At 36.5% G+C, this 14,607-nt stretch overlaps 2 protein-coding genes across 2 annotated transcripts in view; one reads left to right on the forward strand and one right to left on the reverse strand.

Annotated features, from left to right (window-relative positions):
* Window positions 1-6,051: 6,051 nt before the first annotated feature.
* Window positions 6,052-8,618, reverse strand: LOC110454586 (ubiquitin thioesterase OTU1-like). Its single transcript, XM_021504176.1, has 2 exons — window positions 8,540-8,618; window positions 6,052-7,054 (listed from the first exon to the last, which is right to left on the reverse strand). The coding sequence occupies exon 2, from the start codon at window positions 7,048-7,050 to the stop codon at window positions 6,124-6,126; it is 927 nt and encodes a 308-aa protein (XP_021359851.1). The 5' UTR covers window positions 7,051-7,054; window positions 8,540-8,618; the 3' UTR covers window positions 6,052-6,123.
* LOC110454557 (6-phosphofructo-2-kinase/fructose-2,6-bisphosphatase-like) overlaps window positions 8,569-14,607 on the forward strand; it is a 63,363-nt gene continuing 57,324 nt past the window's right edge. The window contains exon 1 of the mRNA XM_021504140.1: window positions 8,569-8,658. Coding sequence (XP_021359815.1) covers window positions 8,601-8,658 — 58 coding nt within the window. The 5' untranslated portion in view covers window positions 8,569-8,600. The remainder of the gene's footprint in view (window positions 8,659-14,607) is intronic.

A 14,607-nucleotide genomic window follows, 5' to 3' on the forward strand; every position in this document is an offset into this window, starting at 1 on the left:
GGGTGGGGTCACAGGTCGCAGGAGGGGGCAGAGAGGGGGCAGAGAGGGGGCAGAGAGGGGGTTGAGGATACAAGTTATGGGAGAGGAGACACTGAGGATAGAGAGGTTGGGATGCAGATGTTGCAGGAGAGGGCAGAGAGGGACTGAGGATAAAGTTATGGGGAGGGAGGACACTGAGGGAAGAGAGGACGGGGATGCTGATGTCGAGGGAGGGGGCAGAGAGGGGCTGAGGATAAAGTTATGGGGAGGGGGACACTGAGGATAGAGAGGTCCGGAATGGGGATGTCGCAGGAGTGGGCAGAGAGAGACTAAGGATAAAGTTAAGGGGAGGGGGAAAATGAGGATACAGAGGTCGGTGGGTGGCAGACCGAGGATACATGTCGTTAGAAGGGGGAAATCGTAGTATACAGGGTCGGGCGGGTGAAGATACAGGTTGGGGGAGGGGGCTGAAGATATAGCTGAGAAGAGGGGAAGGGGGCAGAGTGGATAGAAGTCTGGGGTGGAGTCGGAGCGGGGAAAAGGAGTGCGAAAGTAGAGGAGAGGAAGAAGTAGGAGGGAGTAACAACAAGTGAAAAAGAGAATGAATGAGAAAATGAAAGGAAACAAGTGGCCCAGAGGGCCTGTATCGCTCACCTGTTTCTTTTGTTACAAGAAACAGTCATATAAGTAACCTTAGACCAAATTTGGTAACTAGAACACAAGACATTTTAACATCTCCTAAATGGTTCTGAAAATATTGCTGTTTGAAATTTAAATTTTGAAGCTTTAAACCCTCATTGACCTTTGACTCCCGACTTGAACTTAAAGTTGACCTTGTTGTTTGAAGTTTTTAACATATTTGACCCAAGTGACCTTGAAAGTAGGTATCATTTTAATAAGGAAACTTTATAGCAGTCCATCCCAGGTACCTACTGGTCAAATATCATAGAAAATATCAAAGCTTTTAACCCATGTTGACATTTGACCCCCGACTAGCACTTAAAGTTGACCTTTGCCCTCTTTACTGTAATAAAGAAAACAATTCACATGGCTGGTCTACATAACATACCCAAGTATCATGACTCTAGTCCAAATGGTTCTTAGGATATTGTTGTTTGAAGTTTTAAACATATTTGACCCAAGTGACCTTGAAAGTAGGTCAAGATCATTTTAATGAGGAGGCTTTATAGCATACTATCCTAGGTACCTACTGGCCAAATAGCATGACCATGGGCCTTATGGAACTTGAAAATAAGGTTGTTAAAGCTTTTAACCCATGTTGACATTTGACCCCCGACTAGCACTTAAAGTTGACCTTTGACCTCATTACTGTTATTGCGTAAAAGATTCACACTGCTTATCTACATAACATACCCAAGTATCATGACTATATGGTTCTTAGGATATTGTTGTTTGAAGTTTTTAACATATTTGACCCCTGTGACCTTGAAAGTAGGTCAAGATCATTTTAATCATGAAGCTTTATAGCACTCCATCCCAGGTACCTACTGGCCAAATATCATGACCCTATGTCCTCCAGTTCTTCTGAAGAAGTCTATCAAAACAAAATTTGACGAACGGACTACAGACGGCCGGACGCCGCAGTACGGCATAGGCTCAAATGGCCCTTTGTGCCAGGTGAGCTTAAAAAAGAGATGAAATGAAGAAGACGAATAAGCTGAATAGAAGTTGTGTAAAGAGTAGGGAAAGGCCTGATATCAGATAAAGTAAGTAGTCAAGAGGTAAAATAACAGAGATGGGAGGAGGATAGGCCCAAAAAGAGGGGGGAATATCTTTAAAGGATTGTCAAGGAAAAGAAATGTGGCGAGAATGGGGAGAGGGAGGTTGAAAGAGGATGGGGAGGACAGGGTCAGTGGAGGAGTGCAGTGTTGGGTGGGCTGAAGGGAGGGAGGTGGAAGGGGGTTGAGTAAGGCAATGGTACTGTACAGGAGAAATGGGGAACAAGGTTTGCACTCATTTAAATTCCATGTTTAAATAACATTTATTTTCTTTTATAATCTATCAGATCCTTTGATATATTTCACATAAGACTCATTCAACAATCTAGGCACGATAAAGTAAGTTAAGAAAATGCATGCTTAAAGTAATGGTAACACTGAGGTAAATCTATACAGTAATGATGCAAACTATAGGCTTAACATATGTGTTCTATTGGTTTACACAAGAGGCCAAAAGGACACGTATCGTTCACGCTGTTTCACAAAACCGCTAGAAATAACTTTTAATCTTTATTACATGCTTCGTTATGATGAAATGTTAACACAAACTCAGTGTTCACTCATTATCACACAGAGTTCGTATCAAGTGGAGTTTAAATTTTAAGTCTCTGCTGTAACATATGGGATATGAAGTTTGATTTCAACATAATAACGACTTAATCCTGGTAAACTTTATTAATTTTAACAATTATGAAACAAGTTTAATAAACTTATACCAATCATTCTTGTTGGCCCGCTTGGAAGCGCGCACTTGTTTTGTTTTTTTTTATGTAAAAGGAAACCCTAGTACCCGGAGAAAACTCTCATGGTCGGGCAGGTGACCCACATCTTTTCACATCCTATCAGGGAATTGAAACTCCGTCGTTTTGGTGGAGAGTGCATGCGCACTACCCAATGCTGGTGATTTTTGGGCCAAATTTTTTGCAAGTATTATTACATCTGCAATTCTATTACATCTTGAATTATATTACATCTGAAGTTATATTACACCTGGATTTATATTACATCTGAGAATATATTACACCTGGGTTTATATCACATCTGAGAATATGTGACATCTTTGATTACCGGTATTAAAATCTTTGAAAAAATGAAGACGAACTGACCGTTCTACAGTGTATTTGTTTTCAGAAACCCACAGGCACCTGCATCTGGTATGAAAACTAGCTAGCCTACTATATGCAAATTCTTATATGGGTGATCTCCCTTGGAACATAAATTCTTTATGTTGTGCATACTTACTGAAGGCTGTATGCTAGGTACAAATGATAATTTTCAATGATTTCCCTAAGCATGCATCATTGTATATGTTTCATACACGGACTTAGATAACAACTATAACTAATCTAATTCCGTGGTTTCATATGAGTAATGAGTTGCTTAATTAACTCAGTCAAAATTACAATTAATCCATCAAATATGTTTACAGGTGTTTTATTGTGGAACTCTCTTTGAAAGGAGATGTCAAAGTAGCATCCTTAATGGCAACACTGGTCAATATCAATGTTGACCTTTGATCCCAGTATATAACCTCTAAAGTGAGGTTCGAAGATTTGAAACAACCCCTGTATAGACAATGCTAAATATGAAATATGACATTATATACCAAAACTTTAATATCCAGATGTTTGAAAATCTCACAAATTTCACCCTATTCTTGTTCTTTTTTAGAGGCCCCAATTAATTAAAATTGGCTTATGATATTCAAGGAGCAGTCATGATCATTTATGGTAGCAGGTTTAAGTCGAATGTCCATCTTCAAATATTGATTGTAAAACCGGCAGACGAACAGCACACTTTAATCACATGAAATACCACAAATCATGACTTATTTTCTTTTGGTTGAGGTGAGATAAAACTCAAAGATCAAACAAGGACATACAACTTGTTTGATTTTATTCAATTTAAACAAATACAATCTGAACATCTATTTTGAGACTGAATCGCATCAAATGCTAAAAAGCATGCATTCATACATTACAAATACTTATGAATACAAAAACCCACTGATTTTGATAAATATAGATATGTACATGTTTAAATAGATAGACACAACAGACTTGAGATAGCTTACATCAAATCATACATTATTTGTACATTTAAATTGTTTGTGTAAATATATGCAATATGCATAGGATTATGCATAGGAGCAATTTTGCAGATTAGTGAACTATTTAATGGCATCATAAAAGCTGGATCCTTTCTAAAGAAAAAGCTGCAAATGACATAAATTTATAATGCAAATGTGACTTTTCCCAAATAAATTTACCCAGTTATATATATATAAAAAGATGAATGGTACCCATACATCTAAACATTTATACAAATCCTGTTTTTTAAAACAGTCATTATTTACAGATTTACTTGAATATTTTTTTCATGTTATGGAGATATAACACAAAAAAACGGAGTGTACTCTAAATAAACCGTGAAGCGTATAGCTCCATAACATGAAAAATATATTCAAGTTAATCCTTATAATTTAATTTACTTTACACAATCCCTGTGGAAATCCACTTTTATTGATGGACTCTTTTCTCTTCAAAATTATTGAGCTGCTGTATCAGCCAATCAAAAGCGACGTTACAAACGGCAACGTCATTTTTTACGTTACGGGCTGATAACATAATTTTTTAAGCCAATGAAAATGCTTGTTACAAGCAAGATTAAATTATTAAACAATAATTACAACATTGGTAGACTTTTGCTGAAACTATATTGATATTCCATTCCTATAGTTATACATAACAAATGTTCAAAGCCTGTTACTTTCACATAGGTCTCTATAAACTGGGTACATCACCTGTCATTTGACATTTATACCTGGTTCATCACATTATTTGGTCCTGACCCAGTTTATATACACAAACACTGGTCCCAGTATATATACACAAACACGAGTACTGGTTAGCTTTTATCTGACTACAAGGACATTAACTCAGCCATACAGTTAGTCACTTAGCAATGTGTCAATTATTTGGTAGAGAAATTCACTCAGCGTAACTGTTAGTCATTTGGAAGGGAAATTCACTCAGCATTACTGTAAGTTATTTTTAAATTCCCTGAGTCAACTGTTAGTCATATGACAGCAATAAAAAAAGAGAAAAAACTTTATTCTTTGAAACCTTATAATGACTCTCAGGTCCATAATGTATAAAGGGAAATAACCCAGTTTTCAATGTTCTCGAAGAAATGTACTGAAATATGTAATTTCTGATGAAGTAAGTTAGAATTAAATTTTGTTATAACATGGTCATTGGGGCTTCACAATCTATTTTTACAGTTACATGTGAAAACACAACATCAAATGGGTAAGACCACAATTTTCCAAAGGTAAACCTGAAAAATCTGAGTTTTAATGAATCATTTAACAAGAAGAAAGGCCAACTGACTATTGATCTCCTTTCAATCTTTTTTTCACGGGTTTCTGACTCATCACATGTTTATGAAAGAAGATGGTCAGTTACTTTGGACTAAAAGGACTACACACTTTTACTTGCTTTCCATTACCAGGTATATACGTAATAGCAATTGTTAGAACCACCAGTCTTGGTGGATATATACTGTACTGAAATGTTCAGAAATACATTGTACAAACATCCATACACAATGAAACAATGTACAAATAATATGTACTATGATTTAGGGTATTAAGATAAGTCTTTAAGCTGTGAATACAGAAAATGTAAAGATATTTCAATAAATTAAACAAGGTATTGATGTATTCTACAACCCGTCAATCATAACAGGCTACTGGTACATGTTAATGCTGTTGAAAATAATTCTATTTGTCAAGATAACATTCAACGGAATATTTAAAAAAAAAAAAAATGTTCAAATTAATGACTTAGAAGTTTTCAGCCATATATGTGTAAAGCATATTCACTCATTTGAAGACCTTCTTCAGTATTAAAAAGAGTACAGAGACAGTTTTTCCTTTGTCATAATGGCTGTAAATTCTATTTTTTGTTTTATGTCAATTTTGTGGAAACATGTAAAGCATATACCGTAATATGAATCTTATTAGGGCATTCGACAAAGAAATGATTATAATTAATAAATTGACATTGCTGCATTTCATAATATCATGTTTTTTTTATCTATTCAATGCATAATTTGAGTAAAAAGTTTCCTTTCAGGTATATAATGCTCATGCTTTTGTCCTTCAGTCAAATCAAGATGTCCTGACTCCTTGTACAAAGCATATAAATAGAATGATCTCATTATAAAAGTCATGAAGCCTTATTTTGGACTGCATATCTGTTCATTATTTATTCAAATGAATAAACATCACTTTTGATTTGTTTGAAATGAAAGAAAAATATATCTGAACTAGAGATTCTTAAGTAATATCATTATAATCATGGACTATGAATTAAAATATATATTAAACTGGATTTGAAAATTAAACCTCCCCAAAGTTTATATGACCTGTGGTTTTGGCATGTTGCTGTGCATCAGTTTGGCCGGTAAGTTGTTTTTGACAGATCAGACACTTCAGTGTAAACGACGACACATCTGTAAATTGACGCGACGCTTTAGCTTCGTCTGCTATTTCCATTGCTTGAGCGAGGATTGATGCTTCTTTTGTCGAGAAGATGGTCGTAACTGTTTCGCCGGGGATAAGTGGTTCTAATACAAGTGGATCATAATGAATCCCATCGTATATAACTAGAATTCTTTCCGGGTAATTTTGATCTTCTCCAAACCGATCAATTCTACCACTCTTAGTATCCACAACGTCTATTTCTACACCGTAATATTTTGACAGGATAGCAATTTCTATACCTCCACCCCAAGACTCCTTATCCATGATCCATTTGCAATAATCCGAATTGGACCTGCCAAGAAATGCTTGGTTGAATGTTTGAGGATCACTAAGAACAACACCTGCTATTAACTCTCTCATCATGGGAGAACAGGATAAGTCGAGTTCTCCGTCATTCATCAGGGAGTAAATGCTGGTAAATAGACAAGAGTTGTTTGCGGGTACGACTTTCCTCATCAACATGCCTTGATTCTGTAGGCTCTGAGTCTGAATGACATTATCAATTCGCTTCTGTTTATTTTCACGTTCAAGACTTTGGTCCTCTTCTACGATGATGGTGTCTCCGGACCTGAATGGAAGACAAGTCAATAAATTGTTTTCATCACAAAGTTCAACAACTTTCGGAGGATAACCGGTTCTAATCTTTATCCAGTCCCTCTTTACTTTGGTCAGTTCTGATATCTTGGTCATCATTTCGCCCACACTGGATGAGAGGGTGAGACCCGTAAGAACCTGCTGGCCAGACTTAGATGTACAGCGCAGCTGGAGTGGTTTGGTAGCCATGTTTCTGTAAGGCAGCAAAGACACAAGATAAAAAAATATTACTCATGAAGTCAAGTGTTTACCAGAAATTTCAAGAGAATTTGTTTCATCATTACAATCTATTGTCAGTTGAATATTTAAGCTGACACACTGGGACACAACATACCAGTATACAGAATGTCAGAATAATAAAGACTTGTGATTAGACAGGCCTCATTGTAATATATAAACTAAATGTATGCATATTGGCTACCATTGGTCTCTTGTACACAGCTCTGATATATATATATGCCAAGCCCTATTATCTCTGTCAGTATGCAGTCCAGTCAATTTACAATTTAACATCATTTTTTTTTTTTATCTTTCACTTTGATCATTACATGTATCTATATTATGGGGCCAGATAGGGATTCGAACCCGAGACCCTCGGACTCTAATCAGATATTCTCCAAATTGGCTACTTCAGGTTATTGGTAGTCACCTGGCCATGGTCCAATCCTTTAACACAAAATTTTTGTTTAGTGTTGTTGATTTTCTGATAAAGGATCTGCATGATCTTCTATACTAGACTTAAACATATTTAAAAAAACCTTTACACATGTTAACATATATAATATAAATTCAATGTTTCATGTTTAACAAGGTATGCTAGTTATATACAGTAATTATATATAAACCAGACAGTTCCTGATCAATCCAGTGTTTATAAGCTAACGGGTTGTTTCGCCCTAAATCCCGTTCGCGCTAAGGGTTGTTTCGCTTTAAATCCTGTTTGCCCTAATTTAAAAAAAATATTATATGCTCATATTTAATAATTATATTCAAATGTATCAACTGAACCTATTGATGACTTTCCCCATTGGTGTGAGGTTTACATGTAGAGTATGTGAGAGCAGAGTCAGCTTTTCACAGCTACCGTTTGTCGCTTAATAATAAGACAAACACATTTTGTCTATGAAATTGATTTTAATGATATGGAAGACTAAGAAGACTTAATTTGTGACTTAAAACTGGTAAAATTGAAAGACAATACCATAAAATAGTTCGCCCTAATATTTCTGTTTTAGGGCGAACAGGATTTCGGGCGAAACAACCCGGAACCGATAATAAACCATTGAAACGGGGTTGAGATCATCAATGACATCATCACGACACTGGAAGAAAAACGCATACTTTCAACTTAGAGGGGGAAATCCTCTGCACGTATGCACAATATGAACAGCGTACACAGTTTAAGCTTTTTATATAGCCATAGGCATCATTACATTAAACTTTTTTTATTAATTGCACGCCTTATAAACGGTTCCGGGTTGATGTCATTGATGATCTCAACCCCGTTTCAATGGTTAGATTAGCCTACTTCTGAGATAAATTCAACGCATATACTGTAATAACGAGCTTTGTACGAGCATAAACTGGTAGTTACTAAAATGTACATGGTTAATTGTATTCAATGACTGCCAATAAATAATGTTTTTCGTCGATACTTTTTTACCAGTAATAAACTCACCCTGCTAAACGGTTCCACTCCTGTATTCTTTAACCGGAAGTGCATACTACGTCACATATATATGTGCACATCCTTTGTCATCATGTCGCAAAAGTCAAGGGCTCCACTGCCAAATAAAGGTAAGATTGTCTGCTTGCTATATAATTTTCAAATTTTTCATCAAAGTTATCAATTTAACAAAACCCCTCTGATATTTTTTTGCTTGTAAGTTGAAAACATTACGTTCAGTGTTACAAAAACACGTGGTTTATTTCCCCTCGATTCTGTGTCGTGCTCCGATGATCATCTCCCTATTTTCGTTTTAGGTCTCACATGCCTATGCATATGATGCAACTTTGAAGGAAGTTGCTAAATACTCTTTGATATGTTGGAATAATTATAAAGTATGTTAATGTAGTCAGTAGATGTTATTCAAAGGACACATTATTTAACCTTCCGCAATATTGATCGTCCGCCGAACATTCACCAATGGCAATGATCAGATGATCATAGACTCACGTTTTTTGACCTACAAATTGGGCCTTTCCAACTAGTGAATTGCTTAACTATTCCTATTTTCTAAGATCTGATTATTTCATTTGAACGAACAGCTCTGACAGAAGATGCAATTTAATAAAATAGTGGTTTTCCTCTAGAGGCACAGGGGCTTGTATAGACTTATATGATAAAATTAGCTAGAAATACTTATGTATGTTTATATATAGCTTAATTCATCATATATAGAGAATAATACACATCTTTTTCATATAACACCATATATGTTACGTAGCGTCATAAGTAAAAAATTGACCAATGAAATCACGCCCAGGGTAAAATGTTTACGAACTCCTAGCAGGTTCATCGTATGGGTCAGGAGTGAGGAAACAAATAGTGGTTGTGGGAGAAAATTGTTGGCACACATTTTACTTATGTTTCTAAATATGAGCATGTGTAATATCCCCCATCGAAATTTCAAAAAAGTTGGCAAGTATGAATGATTGATCTCATTTTTATATTTAATCACTTTTCTCTTTTTTTTTTCTATAAAATATTTCTCATTTATTCCCTGTAATGTTAGATACATACTGCATAGTCTATTGAATGATATTTATTTTATTTGTATATGGACAATGTATGTGTAAAAGTTTAGTAAATTTCTAAACTTTAAGAGTTATATTTGACGACTGTCATCATGATTGATATACCGGAAGTTTATCTATCTATCTGTTTTGTCTATTTAAGCTGGTACACCTGTCACTGTGTGCCTTGGCAGTCAGAATAAAAGTCTTGACAAGACTGGTTCGGCTCACCTCTTTTCTACTGTAGGAGTAGCTGTAGGTATAGGGTCTCTCAACCGCAATAGGATAATGTAAGCGTAGATATTTTACCAGTCACAGTACTAGCAGTAGTTTCTATATAGTCATGTAGCAATTTTGTATGAGTTTCAGAGTCGTGATTTGAATCATGTCGTCTTCTTTTTAATGGGCATACGGCCGTGTAGCCGTCAGTATATCATTTCGTCGTCTATTCAATAGTCATAGGGCCGTGTAGCCGTCAGTAGATCATTTCGTCGTCTATTCAATACGCATATGGCCGTGTAGCCGTCAGGATATCATTTCGTCGTCTATTCAACAGGCATATGGCCGTGTAGCCGTCGGTATATCATTTCGTCGTCTATTCAACATGCATATGGCCGTGTAGCCGTCAGGATATCATTTCGTCGTCTATTCAACATGCATATGGCCGTGTAGCCGTCAGGATATCATTTCGTCGTCTATTCAATGGGCATATGGCCGTGTAGCCGTCAGGATATCATTTCGTCGTCTATTCAATAGGCATATTGCCGTGTATCCGTCAGTATATCATTTCGTCGTCTCTTCAATAGGCATATGGCCGTGTAGCCGTGAGTATATCATTTCGTCGTCTATTCAACATGCATATGGCCGTGTAGCCGTCAGTATTTCATTTCGTCGTCTATTCAATAGGCATATGGCCTTGTAGCCGTCAGTATATCATTTCATCGTCTATTCAATAGGCATATGGCCGTCTAGCCATCAGTGTATCATTTCGTCGTCTATTCAATGGGCATATGGCCGTGTAGCCGTCAGTATATGATTTCGTCGTCTATTCAATAGGCATAGGGCCGTGTAGCCGTCAGTATATCACTTCGTCGTCTATTCAATAGGCATATTGCCGTGTATCCGTCAGTATATCATTTCGTAGTCTATTCAATAGGCATATGGCCTTGTAGCCGTCAGTATATCATTTCGTTGTCTATTCAATATGCATATGGCCGTGTAGCCGTCAGTATATCACTTCGTCGTCTATTCAATAGGCATATGTCCGTGTAGCCGTCAGTATATATATTCAGTTAGGCCTTGCAATTGTACCACATGGAAATAAATCCATGTTATTGATGTGTATGTGTGCTCGAGTGTGTGACAGCATGGTCTAAACTCATATCCCTGTGCTCATATATTTCCATGTCATATTGATAAACTACCTGAAGTTTATATTTCTGTGTCTGAGTTTATTTTGCCAAATTTCAATTATATCAGACTGTAAGACCCTGACGGACCCAAGATCAACAAACTTGGGTGTTATAATTGGTTTTGAAGTGAAAAAACGATCCTTTTACATATGATTAAAGGAAACAACCCATACCTGTTAGATACAATTGTACAGATAAATAAAATAATATACCAAGTAATTAGACTATATATATATATATATATATATATAGCTACATGGTTGATTTCTATTCATATTAATTTTTAACACAGAAAAACATTCAGGGGCCACTATAAGAGGAAGAAACATAAGAACCCTACCAAATATTTATCTGTCTTATAGTTAGAAACAAACTCTTGTGCCGAGAGGTAGAAGAGTATTCTGTGAGCTAAATAATAGCCGCATATAACACATTTATATAGCAATAATAGGACACAGAGGCAATTGAGATTTTGGGATGCATTAACTACTATATATATAGTGGGCAGAGATGATGACCTTCGGTAAGGTACGGTAAACCTTCGGCCAGTTCGAACAAAATTAAATAAATGTTGTCAATCCTGTTCGAATTACATTAAATTATAACTGCTAAAATAATAAGTAATTCAAACTATCCAAGTCGACAACGGCAAAAATCACGGCAAACAGTCAAGTCATTGATACGGATATTTGCAAATCTGGAGATGAATAATGGTATATATATCTTTCTTATATTTACATAAATATTGATAATCAATTATTAAGTTCAAGTGTGTTGGCCGCAAAGTAGTAGAAGTTTTCTCGAGTAATGACGAAAGTTCAGTTGGACGGATCAGAATGCGGAGGGTGGATTGAAACTGCAATTACGGATTAATAGCTCGATCGACAACCTGGTCAGATATTTTTGTTTTGGCACATGCATAGGTAATATATCAATTAAGTTATAAATCAGTGATCGGTGGCCAGGTCGTGATTATATAATCAAATTGTTATCACAGTAATATCATGACAATACACATGTCTGTCAGCGATGTGACGTAACATTCCAAGCTCCGTGTACTGTTAGGATATTATACATGGCCAGGGCCTAAAGATGTTCGACTGACGCGTGCACATGTTTACATCAAAGAAACTCAGTTATCGGTGACATGCGATTTATGTACAAATTGTCCAACATTGATGATAACGGTGGTCGCACATGAGTACTACCCGTTATTCAGTGGTTAAACGCTGTCGATGAGCAAATAGATCAAGTTTAAGCGAGTTTCACTAGGCTATTACTGCATCGCCGATAACCAACCTCGATCAATAGCATAATTACTTAAGTTCAGTAATCAAGTTGTGTGTTAGAACAATCCGAAACGTGTGTAAGCAGGGTTCCAACTATCCGAGACAGAAAATTATTATTTTTATTGTTCAAAAAGTGTGTTCGAACTATCCGCCTATTCGAACTGACCAAAGGTTTACTGTAACTGACGTTAAATATAAGGGATGAACTGGTTAACTAAAACCACAGTATAGCTAGATCAAAGAAGATAACCTGGTCACCTGAGATAACTACACTACATATAGAGATCTGAAAGGATTATTTGAGATAACCTCGGAGTACTGAGGATGATAACATGTCATGAGGTATACGTAACTCCATAGAGATACTGATAGGGGTGACCAAATATACATTTAGCTATATTTGATGCGCAAAGATCAGTTGAACTTGACCCAAGATATAGTCACACTTGATACTAGATAGATAAATAGGGGACAGAGAGAATGACTTGAAGTAACCAAATTATAATGGTGTAAATGAAAATGATCTGAGGTTATTAATTTATAAGGTGTATAAGATATAAATGATAAATTGAAGTTAGCTTGGAAAGTTCTATATTGTGGATCATAAATGATTTCAAGTAATTAAAAAATAACCACATGAGACAGTTAGAGAGGATGACTTGAGGCAACCAGACTAGATAGAGAGGATGACTTTAAGGTAACCACATTATATAGAGAGGATGACTTGAGGTAACCACATTAGATAGAGAGGATGACTTGAGGAAACCACATTAGATAGAGGATGACTTGAGGTAACCACATTATATAGAGAGGATGCCTTGAGGTAACCACTTTAGAAAGAGAGGTTGACTTGAGGTAACCTCATTAGATAGAGAGGATGACATGAGGTAACCACATTAGATAGCGAGGATGACTTGAGGAAACCACAATAGATAGAGGATGACTTGAGGTAATCACATTAGATAGAGAGGATGACTTAAGGTAACCACATTATATAGAGCGGATGACATGAGGCAACCACATTAGATAGCGAGGATGACTTGAGGAAACGACATTAGATAGAGGATGACTCGAGGTAACCACATTATATAGAGCGGATGACATGAGGCAACCACATTAGATAGCGAGGATGACTTGAGGTAACAACTTTAGATAGAGAGGATGGCTTGAGGTAACCACATTAGATGGAGAGGATGACTTGAGGAAACGACATTAGATAGAGGATGACTCGAGGTAACCACATTATATAGAGAGGATGCCTTGAGGCAACCACATTAGATAGAGAGGCTGACTTGAGGAACCAACATTCGATAGAGAGGATGACTTGAGGTCACCACATTCTATAGAGAGGATGACTTGAGTTAACCACATTAGATAGAGATGGTGACTTGAGGTAACCACATTCTATAGAGAGGATGACTTGAGGAACCTCAATTAGATAGAGAGGATGACTTGTGGTAACCACTTTAGATAGAGAGGATGACTTGAGGTAACCTCATTAGATAGAGAGGATGACTTGAGGTAACCACATTAGATAGAGGGGGTGACTTTAGGTAACCATATAATTGGATAATTGACAAAATAGGTGACCATGGATAGAGAGGGGACTGCGACAGAACACATTGGATGACCTAAGGTAACCATACAGGACAGAATTGATGACCTGAAGTAGGTAACCATATGATCGGTACAGATGATATATAGTACAGACTATTTTCAGTTGTACATTAGGATGTTTACCGCAGTTGTAAGGTATAGTATACATGTAACCTCCGGGCATGGTATAGCTCTCTCAGCTACTGTGAACGACTAGAGTATATAAATGACATATTTACCCATAACCTTCTGTCTATATATATGTTGTTCAAGCAGAAGTCCCTCACAGGGATCATTTGTCTTTGCAGATTGACAGGAAAAATTAAAGCATATGATAAAAAATGTCAAGCCAAATAGAGGTGAACAGCTATGAACTTTTCATTTGTGTGTGAAATAGGACATCATTTACGATATTAAGAGCATGATAAAAACAATGGCTGGAGTTTACGGCAGGAAATTCAGATGTTTTGTCTGTCACGAATATGTAGCATATTTAAATATCATAAGGCTTGCCAGCATGACTACATTGTATGTCCTGTGGGTTTCTGTTCCAGAGTATGGTGATGACAGAAATGAAGGGAATTTTATAAAAGTTGATGGTGGTGTAATGTGCATATATGTCACTATGTCACTTATAGATCAGTCTTGAGCTTCAGGTATGATGGTACGGGAATGGTAGCAAGACTAGGCGTACTTTTTTGGGAGAAAAATAT

Source organism: Mizuhopecten yessoensis, unplaced genomic scaffold, assembly GCF_002113885.1.
Source record: "Mizuhopecten yessoensis strain PY_sf001 unplaced genomic scaffold, ASM211388v2 scaffold917, whole genome shotgun sequence".
NCBI classification, from domain to species: Eukaryota; Metazoa; Mollusca; class Bivalvia; order Pectinida; family Pectinidae; genus Mizuhopecten; species Mizuhopecten yessoensis.